The sequence below is a fragment of the Brassica napus genome, chromosome A3 (genome assembly GCF_020379485.1).
Source record: "Brassica napus cultivar Da-Ae chromosome A3, Da-Ae, whole genome shotgun sequence".
In the NCBI taxonomy this organism is placed as follows: domain Eukaryota; kingdom Viridiplantae; phylum Streptophyta; class Magnoliopsida; order Brassicales; family Brassicaceae; genus Brassica; species Brassica napus.
This window is the reverse complement of record NC_063436.1, coordinates 23,738,364-23,761,641: the sequence shown is the minus strand read 5'-3', so window position 1 is coordinate 23,761,641 and position 23,278 is coordinate 23,738,364. Positions and strand designations below refer to the sequence as shown.

The following is a 23,278-nucleotide window of genomic DNA, read 5'->3' as shown; positions in this document are numbered from 1 at the left end:
TTTTCGTTGATCACATTTTATTTCTGTTTCTCTCGTTTTATTACATTTCTCTATTACATAACTACAACATACGGTAATGGGAACTCTGGGATAAATTATAATACATCTGTAAGGAATATATAATTTAAAACTTAAAACACGAGATAATCAGCAGGAAAACCTTTTTTTTTATCAACATCAGCAGGAAAACCATTTAAAGTTAAAACACGAGATAATTTTTCAATTTTTCATTATTTGAAGTATTTTCCTTGACGTTTAGAACTAAAATACTACAAATGATGAGAAAGGGGAAAATGAAAGGTTAAGTCAAAACTGAAGCACTTGGACACGGCACGCCATATCTGACTTTGATGGGCCTGCTGATTATCCTCCACTCCCTTTTCTTTATTGAATTTCTAAAAAACAAAAATTCATTTTTAACAACAAATATAAACCAAGTAGACTCGGACGAGGACTAGTATTTAAGATAGCCTATTACTATTTAATTTGATCATCTCTCCGAGGACATTCGACAAGAGACCAAGTAAAAGAAAACCATTTCTCTATTGTCCAATAAGCTTCAGGTTTTTACTAACACTGTATTTAATTTGGTTAGTCATTTTAATTTTGAACTGTTGGTTACGCAACGGATCACAGTGACCGGAACCAAACTGGTCGGCTTTTATTTCACTAACCACTTCTCTAATGACTAAAATATTTATTTATCCTTCATACATTGGAAAAACTCGACCAATGCTCTGGTCTATTGATCTCTTTGTCAGCCATTTGGTGTTTGACTTGACTTTGGTTTATTGATAAATAAAAAAAAGCATTAGACTCCGTCAATGGGTTGATCCAAAAAGAAAAGCTTTAGATTCTGTCAATGGTTTTTGTTTTCTTCCGACAGTTTATACCAAAACTAGCTTACTATGCACAAAATCCAAAACAATTAAAACCTGATTTAGTCTAATTACCGATTAAGAAAGTCCACAAGATACCTCTTTGTGTCCCAGATGCTGGACTTTTTCATGCTTTTTTAAGTTTTTTAGGTGGAGAACCAGTTGTAGATATGCCTTGGTCCAACACTCTTTCACGAGGTGAAGGTTTCTTCACGGGGCCTCTTCTATGAACAATTTCGTTTTCCTTAGACTCTCCAACGTGGCTTATTAGTAATGGCTGCTTGCAAGGTCCTTCCTCTTCTTCTTGATTCTTTGTGGCTTTCAATTTCTCGAGTTGAATTAGGAAAGTTCCATCTGCAGAACCATCATACACGCACACAGACCAAGTAAGTTCATAAAACACCATAAGCTTAACAATGATACAAAGAAAAAACATAAAACTCAGTTAAAGAAATGGTACCCTGTTGTCTCTGAGACGAGTCTTGATCTTGAACCATGGGATAAGGAACAGAGTCATCACCAGTGGTAGCTCTTTCAATGTCTAAGCGAGAATCTACTTCTTTTTCAGTGCATGAATCGTTAGAATTATCACCATCTTCGCCACTTGACTCTGTTGATTGTAACATCACATCTTCGTCAAACTCGTTGGAGAGGGAAACATATCTTTCTTCTGGCTTGACATGTTGGATTACTCCCGCTGAGTTTTCACAGAGTAGTTTGTTAGATTTATATGCATTCTCATAGCTGATTTCAGATGAACACTCCCCGCTGGTAGGATCAAGGACAGAGTTGGGCGAAGGATTTTGCAAGCTAGCCTCAACCAATGGATGCACCTCTTGAAAAGTGGTGGAAAACAAGGGGATCCCTTCTCTTGCATAGAAGAGAATATATGCGTCTTGTGATAACACTCTATCTTCATCGATTCTAGTGACCTGCCGAGTTTTGTCAAACACAAAAACAAGGGGACCGTTCAATTATCAAAATCACCTATTTAACCATTTTGGAAGCAACCAAAGTGACTAGATAGATACATCACCTGCTTGTCATCAAATTGATGCCATATCTTTGGGGCAGACCTCACATAGGAAGAGTAATGACCGTAAGCTAATGACCCAAAATGCTCCACAAAAGCATAAAGACGATATTTTGCAGTAACCTGAAAGAAACAAATAAAGTGTGCAATCTTAGATAAATACAAAACTTTGAGAACTTAAAGACTGATGAGAGATAGAAAGAGAGGGAGTTGAACATACTTCGTTATTCTGGCTTCTGACCATATATGGCTGCAAGTCTATCTCCAATGGAAACTTGACATGATTGAAAATCTTCTCCATAAAAAACCCATTATTCTTGAATCTCTTCAGATGAAATGTGACAACCTGTGGCAGCTTATAGAGCAAGAGCTGCTTCTCCTTTGAAACTTTTTCTTTACAGTTATCACAAGTCATTGGCTCGTCAAGCTTCTCCACACGGGTGAACGAATCCAGCGCGCTCTGAAGGTTATCCACATCTTCGATTTCCAAACTCAACCCAAGAGAGTTTTCAAAAGTCTCAGAAACAGAGTTGCAGTCGCAGCAACGAAGCTGAAAGAAGAAACAATCAAATAAACTTCAAACACATACCAAAAAAACTGCTTTGACAAAATGAATGGTTAAAGAGTTTAACTTTACCTGACTGACGAGACGACCACCAAAGATACGCTGAACCAAGTTAACATCTTGAGAAGAGAGAGAGTCACTACTCGGGTCCTCCAAACAACATCTCTCCAACTTATCCAAAAACGCTTGTAGAAACTCGTGAGCGTCTTCTTGCTGGTAACGCCTGAAGTCAGCCGAAAAATCTGTAGCAGCTTAAGGATAAATCAATAATCCAATAAAACATCAAGTCAACCAACACTTAGTGAGTGTGAAAGGATACAGTTGAGATTGTTAAGGAAGGAGTAGGGAGCAATTGAAGATCGTGAAGTCGTCAGCGCAGCCTCTAAGTGACCTTTAAAAGCACTTCTAACACAAAACCACTCATTGCCACCTTCAAAAGTTCCAAAAAAACACGTCAAACCTCAAAACGAAACAAAAAAAAAGGAAAAAAGAAGCTACAAGTCTTACAGTTACAAGGCTCTAGAGGTTCGTAAGAGCAAAGACTCTCGATAAGAGGGAGAGTATGAGTCAAACACTGCAACACGGAGTTAACGAAACAACTGTTGCCTAGATTCCAAAGCCCAACACCCTATAATAATCAAACAAAGAGAGACCATTTTAAATAAATAAATAAAAAACAAAAAAGGAAATGGAAATTTCAAGAAACGTACAACACCAGTGGGCTCGTCGACGATCATCGTGGGAGGATCTTGAATGAAACTCAGCAAAGGTTGGTAACTCGTAGACTCGTCGTCAGTATCGTACCCAGGCGAGACATTAGGAGTCCACCGTTTGTAATTATCCGACAAACAACCAATGTCAGAGAACGGCTCGTCGTACTCGACGGGAACGTCAAGAGAAGGCACGGTTAGGGTTTCGAGAGAGACCTCCTCCTCCACGTGATTCGGGGAAGAAAGAGCCAGTGATTGAACTCCAATCGACTCGTCTAGGGTTAGCGGCGGAGGAGGTGAAGAAGGCGGAGGAGGCAAGTCGGAATCAGCGATCAGCATCGTGGTTTAGGGTTTGATTGCAAAATTAGGGTTGGGTTTGGGAGAAAGATGGGTAGGGGAGGATTTGAATTGGGAGGGAAAATCGAGAGGGCATTTGTTGTTGTTATTTAGGGTTTTTTTTGAATCAACGATTGTTTGATCTCTGAGAGAGGATACAGATGCTTCTTATTTACGTTTTCTTTCTTTGTTTCTTTCTTTCAAGGTCGGTGGTCAAGTCAACAACATTTGGATTTTTTTTTACTATCTCTTTTACAAACAAAGTTAATATTTTTTTATTAATTTAGGTAATAATTTATTTATGTTTAAAATAAATATTTGCATATATTTAATTAAATTTTTAACATCGTAAATTACAAAAAGAAGTAGAAGGTCCATTAGTCGAATGGTTTGACTAATGGTTCATTAATGATTCTACACCAGAAGATTTATATTTTAATTTCCAGAAAAAACGATTTATTAAATAATTATGCAGACTACGGAGAAAAGACTTACAAAGAATCTTCAACATGGTGCAAGTAAACTCGGTCATGCGTGATCTTCGTAGGACGGCTCAAGCGATGCAGTTAGACGTAAGTCCTTATAAGACATGTAGTATTGTCGGTTATCGATCGTATATGTAATTTTTCTTAAAATTGCAATATCATAAGAAATGAGCATCAAAAAAAATTACAAAAAGGCAATTTAATACTAGTAGCTCAGTGTGAAGCAAAAATATTTATTAAAACAACTAGGGTCGGCCCGCCCTACGGGCGGGATATATTATTTTGAAAATAATTAAAACAGTTAAAATAAATATTTAATATAAATTTTTATTAACTTAAAATTAAAATAGTAGTCTAGTTCTGTATTTGTTTTCCTTTTTTTTTAAATCTAAAGAAACTCTGCTATCTTGCAAATTAGTTATGTTTTCTTTTTTTTCTTTGGATGGCTTTACATCAGTTCTTGCTGAAAATTCATGTTGTTTACTGTAAGTTATTATCACTTATGTGGTGCATATTATATTTATTATTATTGATTATATATATATAAGTGAGAAGTTATTAATATTGTATACTTTGTGGTTGAGATGTAAGAGTAAATTGTAGTATTTGTTAACTTGTTTTTTGGTCTTTTTCGTATTTGTTATGTTTTTAACTTTAAAATTTTAGAAGTTATAAATTGGTAAATTTCCATTGAAACTTATGATTGGCGTTTAAATAATTATACCATAATACAAATGATTACAAAAACATACGGTTTATAGAATTGTATTGGATTATGAAGACTATTTTCATATTTCTGTCACAAAAATAGATCATAAGGAAAAAAATGACCAAAATATTTTATTTAATAGGTAAAAAGATCCTAGTATTTTAGATGTATAAATACAAATAATAAATAAAAATTTATTGTTTCAGATTATATGTTTTTAAATTCGAATTTTTTTATAATTTTTTTTCGCCATTTTTTTCCGTAACCCAAGTTGTTCTTTTCATCTCTGCATCTCAATACATGTTTTGCTGATACATCTTCTAAATTCCGAGTCTTCTCCTCAAACTGTGTTTTTTTTGTATCTGCAGTTCAAGCATTGATCTGTAGAGTCACATTTTAGTCATTCGGCTTTCAAGCCAGAGATTTTCTAAAATTTTAGGAAAATCACGAAATGCTCCTTCTTCTTCTTACTGATGATTCATAAGAATTTCTTAAGAGAGAAAGAGAGAACTTAGCTGTTCACACAAACCTTAAACTTGAAGCTTCCTGCAGTTATGGCCAATTTCTTGTGAGATTAATTTTTTTTTCAAAGACGTGTATAAAAGAATGATAACATTTAGAAAATAGAAGAAGAAGAAGCATTGGCGAATCGCGAATGTTAGCATGGCATGGCTGAGCACTACCCGTGTTCAGAAAGGTCTCGCACCCACGTCCCACGCCGTCTTCAGCATATTAGCTCAAATAAGATTTTTCTTTCTCTATTTATTTCAGTTTTGGTTGAATAGTATAATAAGCATTGCTTTATCATGGTTTGGCAGATATACTAATTAAGTAATATGAGTGCATTATAAGCTCCTTTATGAAATATATACGTTTTATCGAATCACAGAGACTCTTAAAATATGTTTTGAGATACCGAAACAGTGGTGAAAATACTCTGTTTTTTTTTTTTATAAAATTGCAAACAACGTATTCATATTTACTTACTGAGAATAACATCCGTGAATATTAACTACATAGACCAACACAACATCTAAACAAAGGTGAGTTGATTATACAAATTGAAACATTGGAAAAAAAAAACACCAAAGATGATGAATCTTGAAATAGTAAAAAAAAAAATATATAACTCACGAATCAGTCTCGTGTTTGACTTTAACATTGAACCTTGTAATCGTTTTGTTCCAAACAACAAATATGACTTGTTGTATAGTAACAAAAAATATCATACGTCTTTGTGAAGCACTGCAGCCAAACACCACCAAATTTACGTTGGCCGTTGAAGCACACACCAAACAGAAACTCCTGTAACAATACGACCACCATATCCATCAATAGACGGAGGCTCCGACCTCAGTCTCCACAGACCCGTCTCCGCTTCTTGCGACGAACATGCTCCATAGTCTTTCATCGCCGTTTGCTTACTCTCAGTAGACAAAGACTCTTCTCTTAACCATGATTGAAACATTCACGATTCCACAGTTATCCCCAAACTCTTCTCTTAACCTATAGCTCAAGAAATTCAAACGACCACGGTCTAGCACAAATCTATATGATCAAGATATCAGTTTCATCATCATTTGGTGTATATCAGTACATGATTAGCACAAGTCTATATGATCAAGATAATTTTTTTTACTGGTGGTTTAAAACAAAGAAACCTCAGATGATAATAGCAACAACCAGATGATGATGATATGATATCTTCCTGGAGTTTAAACGCAGAACTAACCAGACAGATTCTTAAGCGTTGCAACCAGAGACCATGCATCTATGAAGTATGACGCCAGATTTGTCCCAGAGTTGTCATCGTACTTATCAAGAAAGGATGTTCCAGATATGAACATGGCTAAAGAATAGAAGCACAAACGGTTTCTAAATTAATCTTTCAGAAGATTGTTAACTGAGATCCGAATATAAAAGTTTCATATTGTTCAATTTAAGAACACTATGAACATGAGTTTAAGAACATAAGAAGACTATGAAGAACACTATGAACAGACGAACACTATGAACATGAGTTTAAGAACATATTCACCTTTGAAGAGCATAACTCGTCACCGCGTTTGACATTCATGTCTTCCCAGAATCTGAGCAATCTAACCTCAACAGCGGAAGAACAACATTGGCCAAACTTCAGATCAGAAAGAAGAATTGATGAGGAAGCCATTTTAGAGGAAGTAAGATTGCTTCGTCGTTTTCAAGGAAAGAGGGATTAACTTTATAGAGGCAGAGAGACCGACTTACAGAGAGATAAGATGTATTCAATGTCTGATTGGTTGACGGTATTAAGAGGTTTGTTAAAGCGATGTATTAATGACTTCTAACGTTTAGAAGGATAAGAAATGAAGCCGTAAAGACGCAATCAAATTTTCTAACAGAAATTTTGCAAGACCATTCAACTCACGCCTCCTCCAGGAACTCCATTGTTGGTGGTGAAGATGCTCACGGATCGAAGACTAAGATGAACCCTAAAATCGAAGAAGAAGCTAGTTTCGATCTTATGGGCTGTTCTCCACATCGAAACATAAGCCTAAAACACATAGCAAAGCCCGCAATAATTAGAGTTCTAAGTTAAATGAAACGATGCGTTTTGAGAGAGGGAGATGACGTGTCGCGCTCTCCTTGCACGACTTTCCACGCTGGATCCTAGGTGGCGCGTTCTGGAGAGAACCAAACAATTTTTTATATAATTAGATGGTGAGATATCATGATTTGAAGTAAAAAAATGGCAAGATTTATCCAAAGTATTCTTGATTGATTCTGTTTTTTTACTACGTCAGTTGCAGAATAATATAACGCAGAAATTCAACATTCAAAACATACTCTTGTTTATGACATTCAAAATCTGTTTGTTTGCACTAGTAAAAATCATTATTTCTGAGAATTCAACATTCAAAACAGACTGTAGGTATATTCACTTACTATAAGTGCAAAATCACTTGCTATAAGTGCAAAATGATACACGTCTATGACATTTCCAGGGATAACTACATTCACTTACCATGTCTGCAAAAAATCATGAACATATATTATATGACTAACTAGAGCTTGACCCGCGCATCCGCGCAGGTGTTAGTTTTTTGATAAATGAATATTTATTTGTATAAGTGATAATATATATTTTAAAATTTACCCGTTTAATTTTTTTTTAATATGACATTTATAAACACAATAATTTTATAGTTTATATTGAGTAGTTTTATTTTATCATGTAAACCCTTAATTATATCATCCATTTATTTAGAATACGACCTGTAAAATCACACAAATGTATTTTTATTTTTTATGGATCAAAATTTTATGATTATATATAATAAAATTATTGTATAAACTGTTTTTATGGATCAAAATTTTATGATTATGTATAATGAAATTGTTGTATACTATTTATTATGTATATGTGGAATTAGTAAAATAATTACCGTATAATGTATGTAATTACGAAATGTATATATGGAATTAATTATTTTCAAATACACATATGTATAATAAAAAGGAAAAGACAAAAAATATTAAAAGTTAGGTTTATTAATTATTGTTGCCATGATTTTTTAGTTAGAATTTGATTTTGGAAATACATTAATTGAAGAGAAAAGACAAAAATCCTAAAAGATAGGTTAATTAATAACTTCAGTGGCATGCCATTGTAAATATAGTGGAAAACTAAGGGATAATCTAATTTTGTACTCCTATTTTAATAGATTAGATACAAATCATCCAGAACCATATATAATCTATTAATAGACAATAATACTATATGAGGATTTAACATTCAAAACAGATTGTATCTTAACAATTAAATTGATTCTTGTCCACTTTCTTTTATCTGCAAACAAACAGAGATCCAATAACATCCATATAGTTTTGATATAACAACAAAAGCCACGTCTCAATTCCAAAAAAGCCTCTCTACAAACATAGAAAGGAAACGAGTTTACTCATTTGAAGTTTCCTCACACTTCTTTCTTCTTCTCTGTAAAATGAAAAAAAAAAAAACCATGCGAGCGAGACCTCTTCTTCTTCTTCTTCTTACAGCATTCTGTCCTGGAGATCACTGAAGATACCAGAGGCCAAAGTTCCCAGCTTCTTCTTCGTTTCCCCTGCTATGTTCACTATCGACGATATATCTTGTTGTGCCTGATTCAAACAATCATCAGTAAGGCTCAAATCTGAATAAAGGAGATAATTTTGGAATATATAAATCTTTTACCTGGAAAGAAAGTCGGTTGATGAGATCACTAGCAGTTATATCATCATTGGAATCGTCTTGGTCGTGACCGAAAAAATCAGCGCTTGAGATAGATGCTGAGCCCTGTAACATCCCAACAATGAACATTAGAATCAAAGTATTAAAAATGTTTATCCATTTGAAGTAATGTTAACTTACTGAAAACTTCTGAAGAGTAGCTTTAGATTCAAGATCAGCATTCTTGTTCTGATCACCAAAGTACTGAGCAGAAGATATGGACTTTGCGTTTGTGAACTTCTTTCTTGCTTCATCTGATTCTTCAACCTAGTAAGTAAGAACCAAGACAAAGAGAGTTATAAAACTGATTTACAATTGTTCTTTCTGAGAAATGAATATACCTGAGCTTTAGAGGAGTTGGAGCTAGATTTCTTGGGGAAAGAACTGTCCATTCCAAAATCCGAAAAGAAGCTCGACGACTTTGGTGGGGCGACATGGTTAAGCACTTGCGTACCACCAATGCTTTTTCCACCGCTTTGAAAGTCGTCATTGTACTCAAACCGAGAGGCATATGATGATGAGCCACCTGATGATTTGCTTCCACCGTTATTGGTTGAAGTTGCAGCAGGAATCACCGGTGCAACTTCCTCTGGTTTCTGCTCATATAGATTCCCCGTAGACTAGCATTTCACCAATGCAAACAAAAAAAATCAGAACAAGAGACCTTAAACGTTAACGATCCAAGAAACAAGCTGAGGAGTTACCTTAGTAGTAAGCTTCCGTGCACCAAGACCACCAGTTTTGCCCGTCCTTTTAGCACCAATAGGTTTCTTAAACGTACTAGGGACAACTGTGTTAGAAGCTTTAGGCGAAGAAGTAGCTTCATTCTTCACGGTAAAACTCTCTTTAGGAGGCAACTCTTCCTTGACAGAAAAGGAAGAAACCCCATTAGATCCTTCCGCAGCAAGGGGAGAAGAAGGCAGAGCAATAGCAGCGTCTTCAGCAGTGGCTTTAGCAACTTCTTTAGCAAGAAGCTGGCGATACAAATCAGCAGCTCTCGAAGTGTACTTAGCCTCGATTTTGCCACCATCAGTCCATCCATGCTGCTTGAAGAACACCTGAGCACGGTTGTTCCCACCGAACATCATTGTCCTCAGCTGCTCAGGGCTCCACGAGTCCAAATTCGTAGATCTACACCACATTGAGACGTAACGTTATAAAATTCAATAAGACAAAATAACTTATAACATAATCAATATATCGACAATTTGGATCATTCTCATTACAATAAACTGGTGAAACAATGCTAATCTTGTTATTGTAAAATCTAATGAGTGTGACGTTATTTAAACCAATAAGACATACAAAAAAAAAAACAAAAATGTATCATCTTGAGATGTACTGTAACGTTATTCAATCCAATAAGACAAAGAACTTGTATAATAGTCAATAGATCAATAGATCAATATCATTCTCATTACAATTAACAATGCTGATCTTGTAAATGTTCAACCTAATCCTATAACTAAACCATCAAAAGCTACAAATGTGACGTCATCCAATCCAATATTACAAAAGAATTTATAAATAATCAATGGATCGATCATTTTGGATCATTCTCATTACAACAAACAATGCTGATCTTGTAACTGTTTTAACAACTAAACACTATTCAGATGCAACGAAAAGGTCAACAAATCTGACCTGACGAAGCTGATGTGAACACCGAGACTACGATGAGTAGCTGAACAATCAATGCAGAGGAAGATCCCGTACGTAACCGATGCCCATGTCGGATTCTTCGCACTGCAGTCGAAGCATACCTACACACACAATAAACAAAGATCTACTCAAACAAGTCCCAGATCTACACATTACAATAACAAATAAACAAAACCGAAACCTTGTTGTCAGATTTTGATTTGAGTTTTCTGAAGACAGCTGTTTTGTCGGTGAGATTGTCGGAAGAAGACATTGTTTGATGATGATTCGAAATCTGAAGAGGTGACGATTGGATCACCTCCTCTCGATTGAAAACCTTAAAAGAGAGTTTTTTCGAAATCAGGGGACAGCTTCTTGTGGAGATTTTATTCCTCTTTCGTCTTCTGATAAATGTAAAATGGGAAGCATTGATGATCGAAACATTTAATCTGACTATATTGACGATAATACCCTCACTAAAGCCTCGAAATTACGTAAAGGTAGTTTGTGTTGTTAGAGTGTAGAAACGACAAGCAGTGCGTTGTTCCGTTTCCGAAGCAACCTGGATGGTAACTGACGAACGAACGAACGAACGAACAAACGCCGTTAAATCATTATTTTTTTCCATTTTCTTCAACACCAATACAAAAGATTACTTCCTCCTAAAACAAAATTACACTTTTTCTATATTCATCTCAAATAAAGATTATCAAGATCTATATCTTGATGAGGGTGAGATGGAGAGTGAAGATACTATTGAAAGTAGAAATGAAAGCTAGTGATCTTGAACTTATTGATCTTATCAAGACCACTTTCGTTTTCACTTTCAAGAGTGTACGTATATCTTCATCACTCTCGCTTTAACCCGATGCAATATAATTTACATGTTCCATCTCATCTTCATATTCACATATTCGAATCATAAGCATTCTTTAACACTTCTCGTGGTTGCATTTAATACACTATCGATGACATATCTCAAGTAACGCCAATACACAAGCTACATCCAAAATGGCACTTGAAGATGCCAAAATCGAAGTAAACTACTGTTGATAGTCGAGACATAAACATACACAAACAAAAATATATTTGCGGCCCAAATTTAAAAATGAACAAAAATGTATAAGCCGCCCAATCTAATTAAGCCCATCTTAGTTTGTTTTGTCTGCTTGCATGCGATTTCAAAATGTCTCTAGCAGTCGCATTCGTCGGGGATTATATACACAGATAGACCAACATTTTAGGCATCTGCTGACAGCCTAACACAAAAAAAAAAAAAAACCATAATTTAATCTGCCCTAGAAAAACAAGAGACCCAACATACAATATAATTAAAAACACGATGTAATAATTTTATAAGGTCATATATATATAACAATTAATTGAAAAAATCTAATTTATCCACCAACCAATAATTAAGACCTTTTATTTGCCATTTTGCACCAAGTCTCTTTCACATTTTTGATATAGAAATTTTCCATGTCTTTTGTATTTTTTTTATCATGAAAAAAGGCATGTCCGATAAAGACGTCAAAAATATGTGTCCACATTATTATATTTAAACTGCATTGATTGCTTTTATGGATTTTGTGTATATAAATATATGTTCAAAAATATAGGTTGATAATATCAGAACGTTTCAAAAAGTTGTATCCAAATGTAAAGTGTGATCAGTAAATATAGAGTAAACGAAAGTATAATAGAATACAGAAAATGAGAGAAAAAATGTAAGATAAAAAAGCGTAAAAGAAAAGAAAAACAAGTTTTTCTCCTTACAAACCAAGAGAGAGCATACATTTATTTTACTCTTTCTTCAATAGTAACCAGAGCAAAAGATTTTAAAAAACTAAAAAATGTTCCACCTAATTGGTATATAAATAGCCGAAAGAAAAATCAATACTTTTTCCACCTAAATTATATTACTATTGGGTGGTGCTTTACCGTCACAGCCTAAGAGCATCTCCAACTTCACTTTATTTTTCACTCTAAAATAGAGTTTAGAGTAAAAAATGCTCCAATGATACTATATTTCTCACTCTATAATAGAGTAAAAAATAGGTTTACTCCAAATATAGAGTAATTTGTTTTTTTTTGTTGTTCATCACTCTATTTAACTTTAAAATAAATTAAAGTACCATTGGAGTAAACTCAAACTCTATTATAGAGTTACTCTATTTTAGAGTAAAAAATAGAGTGAGCCATTGGAGATGGTCTAAGAGCAGCATTAACGGAAAATATCTTCTCAATGGTTTCTAACCAACTTAGTATTAATAAATTTTATTTAATTTAATTAGAAGATAAATTTAAATCACAAAAGTTAATGTAAACCAATAAAAAAACATTTGTAAAAGAGGTATGTAAAAAATTTTGTTGGGATTGGTAGCAGAGAAATAATCGGTTCTCTGACTCTCTTTTTTCTAATACTTCTGATTTTTTAAATTAATAGAACCTGTCCTAAACGGCTAAACCCTCTGTGAAGTTGCCCTAATATCATATTGTGAGTTCTAGAGGATCAACATTCTCTTTTATTATATTGTTTCCAAGAACCAACTAATTTAACAACTCACATAGGTTCTTCTAGTTAACTAGTAAGCAAAAGAATGAACAAAATAGTAATTTTTCTTAATTTTTTTTTTATGTATTTATATATTGTTGTTGCTTTCTATCAAACAATAATCCTCGACAAAGTGTGTGGGAGTGAGTGAAGAAGATAGAAAGAACGTGCAACAGAGATGAAAGCAGACGTAACAAAAAGCATCTGGTCTTTTTGGACATATTACGTATATACGATAGTCACTCCAAATATATAAATCTCCGTGTTTAAAAATGTATGAGTTTATAGTTATATATGATACATTAGTTTGTGTAAAACATCTACGAATCTACATGACACCCATGTGAAATCTACAACATGTTTTGAAGGTTTAGAGAGCTTTTGTAGATGATTTATGAGGTTGTGTGAAACAAAATTGCTTGTTCTTGGGCTTTCTTGATTCGGACTAAATTAATACACCTTTTATGGCAGTTACTATAAATACTTCATCAATCAGACAAAAGCTATTATAATCCATCAATACGCACACATTGTAATAGCTTTTGTCTGATTATATTATAGAGTTCCCAAGACGATCGAATATATATGCTTTGGTTATACAACTTTTCCACCGATTTGGAAAAAATATAGTTATTTTCTGATATATTTGCATGGTTGTCTGTGTGAATATTTTTCTTTCATTTTCAATTAGATGCCCAAAGTCTGAAACTGTGTGCGGATTTGGCTCTTTTTGCATTCAGGCCTCATCCATCAATCTTTGTTATGCATTTTCTTAAAGATGATAATTGTTGTTTAGTTTTGAATAAATAAACAATTTATCATATCTTCCTCCAAAATTCCTAGAACTTTAGCATTTGTCTTGCGTTAAATATTCTAGTAATTTTACCAAAAAAAAAAAAAAATATTCTAGTAAAATGTTAGAACTATGTAATTTTTTTACAATATAAAACGTATGTTGCATGGAAACTCGGTTGAAGGTACGTTTCACGTTTCAGAAACGTTTCGGAATCGGAATCTTTCGGAAACTCGCGGAAACGCATTGGAAACTCGTTTCTTAAAAATCTCAGTTTGGAAACTTAGTGAAAACTTGCGTTTCTATTTTGGAAACTCGTGTTTCTGTTCTGGAAACGCTAAAATTTTCCAATTAGTTATTATTTGTTGTTATGATTTTTATTTTAGTTACACAATTTAATATTTAAGTACTGGGTTTTTGTTATTTTGATTTTTTATATGATTTTGAAGTTTAATAATGACTTATTTTTTCGTATGATTAAATAGAATGGATATTTGTTTATTTGTATTCTAAGATATAGTAAACATAATAAAAATGAATGCCAATATTAATTAGTTATATATATTTATTTATAGACGTTTCTAAAACGTTTCCAAAGCATAAAAAATCAAAAATCACGTTTCCACGTTTCGAAACGTTTCGTTTCAACGTATCCGTTTCCGTTTCCATACAACCTAGTATAAAACACTAGTTTGGTTAAATTCAGACGTTAACCCATTGACAAAACAATAGCACAAACCGGAGTGATACTTTTAATTTCAGTTACCCATCAAATCTAGTGGATAAGAAACATTAATCATGATTTTTGTTTAATTCTGTCCGAGAATTTAAACTTACACATAACACTGGTTTTTTTTTTTCATTTTCCTTGTGTTCATCAACTTCAGTGATCTTTTCTAGAGACAATCAAGAGGTTCATAATTAAGTATATATGTTTTGACATAGATTCTATGATTTACTTAGAAAGTTACAAATTGAAAAGCTGTTCCAATGCATCATTCAAGAACTGCAAAACATAGGAGCTCATCCTCAGTGATGTAAACTATGGGAGGAGATTTATTCTCAACCGGCTAAAGCTTTTATAGTTCTCCCAAGTTGCAAAAGCCTTTTGACCAAAAAAAAAAAAAAAAGTTGCAAAAGCCTAACATACCCAACGTTTCAAGAAAGAAAGTATAGTCAGTCGTATAGGTTGTAAAAGTGCAAACTCAAGGGGGGAATTTTGCAATTGGGGGTTGCAGAGTCAAAGAAAAAGTTTGGTAAAACTCTTATAAATATCCATTTTACCGAGATTCAATCGATTAATTGCATGGAAATATGTTCATACGTATCAGAAAGATCCAATTACTTGTAATGAGAATTAAATATTTATATCATCTAACCACATACGCGGGTATATCTGAGATGGTAAATCTCGAATCCATAATGATTAGCACATTTTCAAACCCGGCATATCACTCAGCCATGCTTGTATGGTTTCAGTAGAACTCTTTATTCAGAGTTTGAGATGCTAGTTTATATTGCATCATACCGTGGTCCCGTTCTCTGTTTTTTCTCGGATACTTTTTTAATTTTATTTTCAGGTTGTATTTTTTTCGTTTTTAGCTCCCATTCTTTTTTTTTTGTTCAAAAAAGGTTCAACCGGTTGTTTAGCTAATGGTACTACAGCTAATAGTCTAATTATTGTTTCATTGTAGGACCATCTATCCCAGCTTGGCTTGACTTTTAGAACACTTAAGAAACAAATGTTACAAAAAAAATTAGTATAGGCCACCTAATACTTGAGTAACAATCATCTAGGTGTTGACAAAAAAGAAATACCAGGCATCTACGCTTTAACATACGGTGTAAAACACATCGAAAATTACGGTTTAAGAATTCTACTAAGAGAAAAAAATATTCTATTTAGAATTCTTGTTATGATCCAAACTTTGGTTCAGATTTTCTAATCACAGTATAACGTACTAGAACGGCATGGTTGTATGTGTTCTAAACACCAATGAATGTAGAACTAAGATTTGGAGTAAGTAACGATTATTCATAGGCTAAATTAAACCCTTTTTTTTTTTGAAAATAAATTTTGCTATAGGCTAAATTTTTGAAATTTTTTTTGAAAATTTTGAAACACCAACTAAACCTATTATTCATAGGCTAAATTAAACTTATTTTGCTATAGGTTTATCACTCCTCGCTTCCCCCAAAATATTATTTCAGTTCTATTAATATTCTTTCGTTTCAAAATGTTATATATTTTAGATTTTTCATATATTTTAATAAAACACATTAAATTTATATAATTTTAATAATTTTTTTTCATAATTTTAAATCAATAAAATCTAATAAGTACAATTAATTTTTTTTGAAGTTTGTAATCAGTTAATAGAATATTTATTAAAAATATAAAATTAAACTTTTTTGAAATAAATATTTTTAAAAAATATGTAACTTTATGGAAAGGACGAAACAATAATTAATTACATAGATCTCTTTCACGACTTAAGAAAAATGAAACAGACAGATTTGACGTTAACAATCTTAATCATTAAAGTAGCTGAGTGCGTGCTAAAACATATCGATCTTCCAATTGGCTCATCATCATCAACTTCGAGATCAAGTACATGGAGTAAAAAAAATCATACTTTTGTTTTTTTCTGCGAAAATAATAAATTGCTGCCTCCATTTTACTTCTGGGTGAAATACATTAAATTTCGATTTCCTTTATGTCGTGTCGTTTAGTAACCAAGTTGGCTACTTGCGAAAATTTATCAAGTTGGCAAGTTGCACCAGCATCACCTTTGCCTTAATTAGAAGAAATCGATTTTCAAAGTATGCAAATAGAAAGAAAACAAAAGTGGTTTCTCAGTTTCTTACTCTGTCTCGATCCAGCCAAATTTGATGATATGTATGTGTAAAAATAATATTTGAGTATTTGATTGTTGTCCCAAAAAAGAGTATTCTTATTGATGATACCAATAAGAAAGACAAGAGATATAAAGTCTTTTTTTCGAGAAATCTCAAATTTGTAAAAAAAAAACTTTAAAACTATGTATCATGTTCAACTAATTCACTTTTCGTTTTAGGGATAAATTTGTACTATTTATATAAATATTGTGTGCTTAAAGGATTCATAAAGATATTGATGATTTGACTATAATAAAAGTTGTAATCGCCGTCTCATAATGGATCGGCCACAACAGATTTTATAACAAAAAGAAAGGAAAAACGACAAAGGATGGGATATATTCAAGTGGGGACACAGGCTGACACTAATATAAAATGGGTGTGAAGGTGGGCCGAATATGGAGTAATCACAACGCTGTAAAACGGCACGCACTTTTAATCCTTTACTGAAACTCGAATGAGAAAGAGAGAGAGTCCATCATCGTAAATACACTTCCTATATTGGTTTATCGTGGTTTCATATCTCCTTCTTTTAGGTTCGGTTATTAAATGGCTACACAATCGTTTTACAAATCGACTAAGTCATGACTACGCTGTATCTTATCTGTTGACAATTTTCACATGACTGAACTGTATTAATTTGTCTCGTGCCAAAACTGATATCTAAAACAAATGTGAACAAAAAATACTCTTTATGACATTGGAAGACCATACTAGATAATTTTGATATTTTGTTCTATTTTATACTATTTGTTAGTATTAATTTACACAACATTCAAAACAAGAAACTGAAAAGCAAAATGACATTTAATCTAACACGGATAAAGTATAGAATACAACAAAATTAACGTGAATATCAATCTTTTACCCAAACAAAGAAAATACACGTGATAAATCCTATTACGATACTTTCATAAAGTTTTAACAAACCAAAAAAAAAACTCACAAGAATCCTAATTTGAGATAATCTACTTTTGTTATAAAAAAAGTTACCTTTCTAGTATGGTTTTACGACAGTTTTATTGCTGTGAAGAAAATTTTGACTGCCTAGCAAAGAATATACTTACCCGAAAAAGGAAAGATTCCCACTTATCCACAATAGTAAAAGTCCAAACTAACCTTTAGATATCAAGGTCAAAAGGTAAACTATAAGGTTAAAACAGACAAAAGAGCAGAATCTTATATTAAGCAGCGTAAATAAACATTTCCCGAAAAGGTAATTTAGAAAAGAAAAAGAAAAAACAAATTCATTTTCCCATATATTTATAACTTTTTTGGTTTTTTTTTTTTCTAATCAGGTCACCTGAGCACCGCTTCCGTCGCCGGCGCTACGAGCCATAGCCTCAGTGACAGTCGCCAGCTTCTGCAGATTAAGCTTAACCACCGTATCCGCGAACATGCGCGTATCGTCCTCGGAGTTCCCTTCCGGCATATCCACGACGTACGACTCGAGCACCACCGTCCAGATCCGCCTCTCCTTCTCGAACCTGTGCACCGTCGTCACCGACTTGTAGTTCGTCAGCCTGTGCTCTCCCCCGATGATGCTGAACCCCGTCACCCTCCTCTCGTCGTCCAGTATGTCGAGCCTCTCCGTCGACGTGTTCGCCGGCAGCCCGCTGATCACGTTCACGGCGCGCGTGCATCCGACGCGCATCTCGAACCCGTCCTCGACGGAGCAGGACTTGATGAAGTGCTTGTAGGTCTGCGGCTTGTCGAACCGGCGGACGACGGACCAGACGATCTCCGGAGGCGCGTGGATTCGCTGCGCGTGGAGGGAGGAGCAGCTCCCCGGGCCGAGGTGGTAGGTGTGGAACTCGGCGATGGATTGCGCGAGCTCCGATCGTTCTTCTGGAGTCAACTGGGAAGGCATGATGGTGATGGAGAGACTTTCTTTATCCAATAGGGTCTGGATTCACCATTGACGACGACGATCTCAAGCTCTCTCTCTCTATATATATATTTATTGTTGGAGGAAGACGATAGATTCTAAACATGAGGCCCATTAAGTTTCGAATGCATCGGCCCGAAGGCCCATTAACTTAAAACAAAGCCCATGTTAGTTAATGCACACAAAGCTTACGTGTAGACATGTCAAAGCTGGTCAAGTCCAAGTGGAACTTTGAAAATTTAAGTGGTCTCTATTAAACACTTTCTATTAACCGTTGGATTAACCTCTGTGTCTATCATCCGACGGTTGAGAGTTTTGCTTTCTATTTATTACAAAATAAAAACGCGCGGTCACCGTCTCTTTCTCTCACTAAGAACAGAGTCTCTCCGGCGAGATCACCGGCGTATTATGATAAATTCGCCTGAGAGATATCGCGTGTAGTTAAATGGGTCTTCCTCTGTTGACATGCAGTACAACGAGAGTCGCTTTCTCTTCTTCTTCGTCTTCGTCTTGGTGCAGTGGAAGCGGTGGATTTAGAAAGCTTTTCGATTCTCCGGCGAGTTCGAGATCAGAGTTGCAGCGGAAGAGAAGCTCGCGGTTAAATGGTCTTTCTTTAGAGAAACCGAGGTCTGTCAAAGCGTCGTCGTCGTCATCGCAGAGCAGCGGCGAGGTGATCGACGACGAGTTAGCTGTGCCGTCGGTGGGAAGTTTCAGCGGCGGCGAGTTAGCTGGACCTTCGGGAGAGGTTACATCGGTGGGCGAGTTTGTGGGTGGAAGCGGCGGCGGAGACTTCAGTGGTTGGGATAAGGTCGGTGCTGTTGTGAGGCTGAGTTACGGAATGGGTGAGTCAACTCGGTGATCAAAGCTAACTTTAAAAAAAAAAAAAGTTTGAAACTTTTGTGGATTTTGATTAAGGTTTGTGGGATATGAGTAGGGATATACTGTGGGATGGCTGTAGCGGGAAGGTTTATATGTGAAGTGGCAGGGATTGATTACACAGGAGGTTTTAATGCTTCTTTAGATGCTATTACTGCTGGTCTTGGTTATGCTTCTCCACCTATTATGGCTCTTCTCTTCATTCTTGATGTAAGTTAAGAGCAGGCATCTCTCTCTCTTTTAATGGTTTTGTGTTTAATGAGAGATTGTTTCTTTTGTAGGATGAAGTTGTGAAGGTGTCGCCGCACGCTCGTGCCATTAGAGATGTTGAAGATGAGGAGCTTCGAGGCTTCTTCCATGGCATGTCAGCTTGGCAGGTGAAATAACTCTTTAACAGGATCATTTGAAACTTTAAAAGAATTGGTACCATTGAGCCCTTTTGTCTTTTTTTTCTTTAGTTTATCTTAGTAGTTACTGCAAGTTCAATTGGAGAGGAGCTCTTCTATCGAGCTGCGTTTCAGGGTGCGCTAGCTGATATATTCTTAAGAGGCACAGATCTCATCTCAGATTCTCGGGGAATGGTCGCTTTGGTATACTCTCTCTTCTGTCTCATCTTCTTCATTTTCCTTTATGACTTCATACTATTGAAACTTTTCAGACAGGAATCTTGCCTCCGTTTGTACCCTTTGCTCAAGCATTTGCAGCTGCCATCACTGCTGCTCTCACCGGTTCTCTCTATTACATGGCTGCTTCCCCTAAAGGTCTCTCTCACTACTCTTAAAGCCCTTTTCTATGTTTCATAACCTCTTAACCAATTGTGTTCTGTTATTTTTCTTAGATCCGACTTATATAATGGCACCTGTCTTGAAAACTCGCTCTGCACGTGAGGAGCTGAAGAAGCTGTTTGCAGGTTCCTAAAACTAAGCATAATACTTTAGATATGTTCTATGATCAAATACTTAAAAGGATTCCTCTGTGTTACTTCCTGCAGCGTGGTACGAGCGAAGACAGATGAAGAAGATCTACTCTCCTCTTCTCGAAGGTCTTTTGGGTCTATACCTCGGCTTTGAGTGGATTCAGGTAGTATTGTACTACTTTTGTTAAACCCTATTCTTCGACTTGTTGAAGTAATAATCATTGAAAACAATATTGCAGACAAACAATCTTCTTGCACCAATCATCACACATGGGATATACTCAGCTGTTGTACTAGGAAATGGTCTATGGAAGCTTCACCATCACCAGCAACGACTGCGCCTAAGGGTACAGAAGCTTGAGACTGAAGGTGATAACAACTCAAGATAGATAAATAGCTAAAATAAATACCCTTTTGTTTTTAAATTTTGTGAATTGTCTTTAATGTATTGAGCAGCCATTGACATTGTTGTACAAAATAGATATGGAAAGCAAAGTGTATAGAACCATTAGCTAATAATAAGAGAGAAGCTATGTGAAGCTTTTTTTATTGCATTAGTCTTGTTCAAGCTGAGAAATGATCTTAACGAAGACATCAAAGCCTTGGCACATGTCTGAAAGAAGGCAGTACTCGTTCTTTGCATGATATGTAGCCATCAGACCTGCAGAGTGAATAAGAGATTTAATCATGTAATCCGGAAAAGGAGAGAATCAGAGGAGGGGTACTGTTATATACATACCGTATCCTGAAGTTTGCACATCGAAACCTTCATCCTGTAAACCCAAAACCATTTAGAAAGAGTTAAGTTACAGAGAAGAGTGAGAAGAGCAAATCTTGAATCTACTGAGAATAGTAGTAATGGCTTACCTTGAGGTCTCGGATTAGAGGCAGAGTACCGGTGATGGAGTAAGGCTTCACGTGCCCGACAACTTCTTCAGTTGCTTTGCATAGAACGTGAAAGCCGCGGGAATCAAGATTACACGCAACTCCAGCTGATGCTTCATCAAAGCTTAACGTGAGCCTGCAGGAGACAACAATTTGAGACTTTTTTAAAAAAAGATTTTTAAATGAGAATGAGGAGGAAAGACCAAACCTTCCACGTAAATTCTCTTCAGGCAAGACGTATTTCGAAACAGGACCACGAGTAGCGAGTTTCTCTATGTTAGCGTTTATGTCGTCAACATACTCTTGCAACTTCTTCATCACTTCCTTCACGCTGCCAAAAACAAGGATATTCATTCTTAGAAGTGTACCTAAATGCATAGAAGAAACGAGTATAGACAAAGTGCGAAGAGACTTACTCATAGAAAGGAGTCAACCTGACATCACCGGAGACGGTACAGTCTCCAGGGATTTGGTTGATTCCACCTCCCGGATCTGCAAAACAACAGACAAAATCATTTTCATAGTGAAGTAGACAACATTTTGCAGTCATTACTCAGACAAACACAATGCTTACAACTCCATTGAGTTGGCTTCATGGTGGAAGGCGTCGCAAAACCATAAACTTTCTCTTGTTCATGAGGAGGAAAGTCTCTGTAGAACCGGGATTGGATCTCCTTAAGCCCTTCCATTCCTAACTCCATCGCGTTAATAGCCTAAGCATAGTCAGAAGAAATAGATTAATGCTGATTAAATGCATCTTCAACAACCTGTATACAATACAATACCTTGTGAGCTAAACCGCTGTGGAAAAGCTTTCCGGTAACATGAAGCTTCCACGGAATCATACCGCCGGTTCCAATACACGGCTGCTTATCCGCCGTATCAATCCAAAACCTTCAAAAGAATAAACACATAAAAAAAAACGCTTCCAATGTTTTGTCTGAAAGAAAAAGAATGGAAAACTAACAATGGTCCGGATTTGAGCTTGTCAAGAAGCTTGTCTTTAACCAACATGTCCACACCAACACCTGGAATAGAAGAGTTCTCTTCACTAGCGATGAAAACCGCCACCACCGATGATCTCAAAGCCGGTTTAGTCTCCCCAAGCCTCTTCATGAGCTCAGTCACAAGAGCAACGTGGCCAAGACAATCCGTAGTCCCACGACCACGAAGCTTATCCCCATCTATGCTTAACGAGAAAGGATCAAACTCCTATGAAACACAAACACACAAAAGAATCAAACTTTCTAATCAATCAAACCCTAAAGTACACAAAGTTTCGAATTTTCGCACGATCCTTATCAGTTCATCGGAAATTAACCACAACCCATCATCGAGCTCTACCCTAATTCAAATGGGTACCGATCAAAAAACGGAATTGATTGAAATTACCCATTCATCGGGATTGGCGGTGACGACGTCCATATGCATCCCAACGAAAGAGACGATTTTTCCGGGGACGGATCCTGGGTACTCCACGATGAGGTTACCTCTTCCCGAGTGATACGCCACGTGGTTGATCACGAGAGGACCACCGCCGGATTCGGTGCTGTAAGGACGGAGAGAGTCGAGGACGTGGTTCACGATCCGATCCTCCTGCGGGATGAGCTCCGGTGGGTTGTTCTGGACGAACTTTGACTCGCCGATTAGTTTGGATAGGAGCGAGACGAAGGAGTCTTTGTTGAGAGAGCCTAGTGATTCGATCATCGACGACGCCATTGTTGCACACCGGAGATGTTTTTTTTTGTTTGCGGAAAGAGATGAAAGCTTTGGTTTTGAGAATGTGGCGAAGTCGTGTGTTGTCGAAGGTTTTTTTTTAAGGTTTTGGGTGGAGTGTTACATGTCTTGTAATGATGTGTGCG

General features: G+C 35.7%; 5 protein-coding genes across 6 annotated transcripts; 1 reads left to right on the top strand and 4 right to left on the bottom strand.

Moving 5' to 3' along the window:
• LOC106440210 (ubiquitin carboxyl-terminal hydrolase 20) lies at positions 1–3,672 on the bottom strand. 2 transcript variants are annotated; one of them, XM_022716776.2, is made up of 9 exons: positions 3,187–3,672; positions 2,984–3,104; positions 2,796–2,906; positions 2,549–2,718; positions 2,132–2,461; positions 1,915–2,034; positions 1,339–1,810; positions 978–1,232; positions 1–395 (listed from the first exon to the last, which is right to left on the bottom strand). In XM_022716776.2, the coding sequence occupies exons 1-8, from the start codon at positions 3,523–3,525 to the stop codon at positions 1,006–1,008; spliced, it is 1,890 nt and encodes a 629-aa protein (XP_022572497.2). In that variant the 5' UTR covers positions 3,526–3,672; the 3' UTR covers positions 1–395; positions 978–1,005. The 2 variants fall into 2 exon arrangements, with proteins under 2 accessions (XP_022572497.2, XP_013737277.3); XM_013881823.3 differs by lacking the exon at positions 1–395 and having other exon boundaries at positions 826–1,232.
• A 4,836-nt stretch (positions 3,673–8,508) lies between these two features.
• Positions 8,509–11,038, bottom strand: LOC106440211 (probable ADP-ribosylation factor GTPase-activating protein AGD8). Its single transcript, XM_048776836.1, has 7 exons — positions 10,809–11,038; positions 10,610–10,728; positions 9,670–10,096; positions 9,307–9,585; positions 9,107–9,232; positions 8,930–9,031; positions 8,509–8,856 (listed from the first exon to the last, which is right to left on the bottom strand). Exons 1-7 carry the CDS (start codon positions 10,878–10,880, stop codon positions 8,749–8,751), a joined length of 1,233 nt encoding a protein of 410 aa, XP_048632793.1. The 5' UTR covers positions 10,881–11,038; the 3' UTR covers positions 8,509–8,748.
• A 6,967-nt stretch (positions 11,039–18,005) lies between these two features.
• LOC125607110 (abscisic acid receptor PYR1-like) lies at positions 18,006–18,976 on the bottom strand. The gene has a single exon (XM_048776835.1). The coding sequence runs from the start codon at positions 18,719–18,721 to the stop codon at positions 18,146–18,148; it is 576 nt and encodes a 191-aa protein (XP_048632792.1). The 5' UTR covers positions 18,722–18,976; the 3' UTR covers positions 18,006–18,145.
• Positions 18,977–18,994: 18 nt separating this feature from the next.
• LOC106440212 lies at positions 18,995–21,085 on the top strand. Its single transcript, XM_013881826.3, has 8 exons — positions 18,995–19,581; positions 19,674–19,825; positions 19,897–19,992; positions 20,074–20,205; positions 20,274–20,376; positions 20,454–20,525; positions 20,607–20,695; positions 20,771–21,085. The coding sequence occupies exons 1-8, from the start codon at positions 19,185–19,187 to the stop codon at positions 20,918–20,920; spliced, it is 1,191 nt and encodes a 396-aa protein (XP_013737280.2). The 5' UTR covers positions 18,995–19,184; the 3' UTR covers positions 20,921–21,085.
• LOC106440215 (acetylornithine deacetylase-like) lies at positions 20,944–23,278 on the bottom strand. The gene is made up of 9 exons (XM_013881830.3): positions 22,809–23,278; positions 22,384–22,628; positions 22,202–22,310; positions 21,991–22,129; positions 21,833–21,908; positions 21,625–21,747; positions 21,399–21,552; positions 21,271–21,304; positions 20,944–21,192 (listed from the first exon to the last, which is right to left on the bottom strand). The coding sequence occupies exons 1-9, from the start codon at positions 23,133–23,135 to the stop codon at positions 21,086–21,088; spliced, it is 1,314 nt and encodes a 437-aa protein (XP_013737284.1). The 5' UTR covers positions 23,136–23,278; the 3' UTR covers positions 20,944–21,085.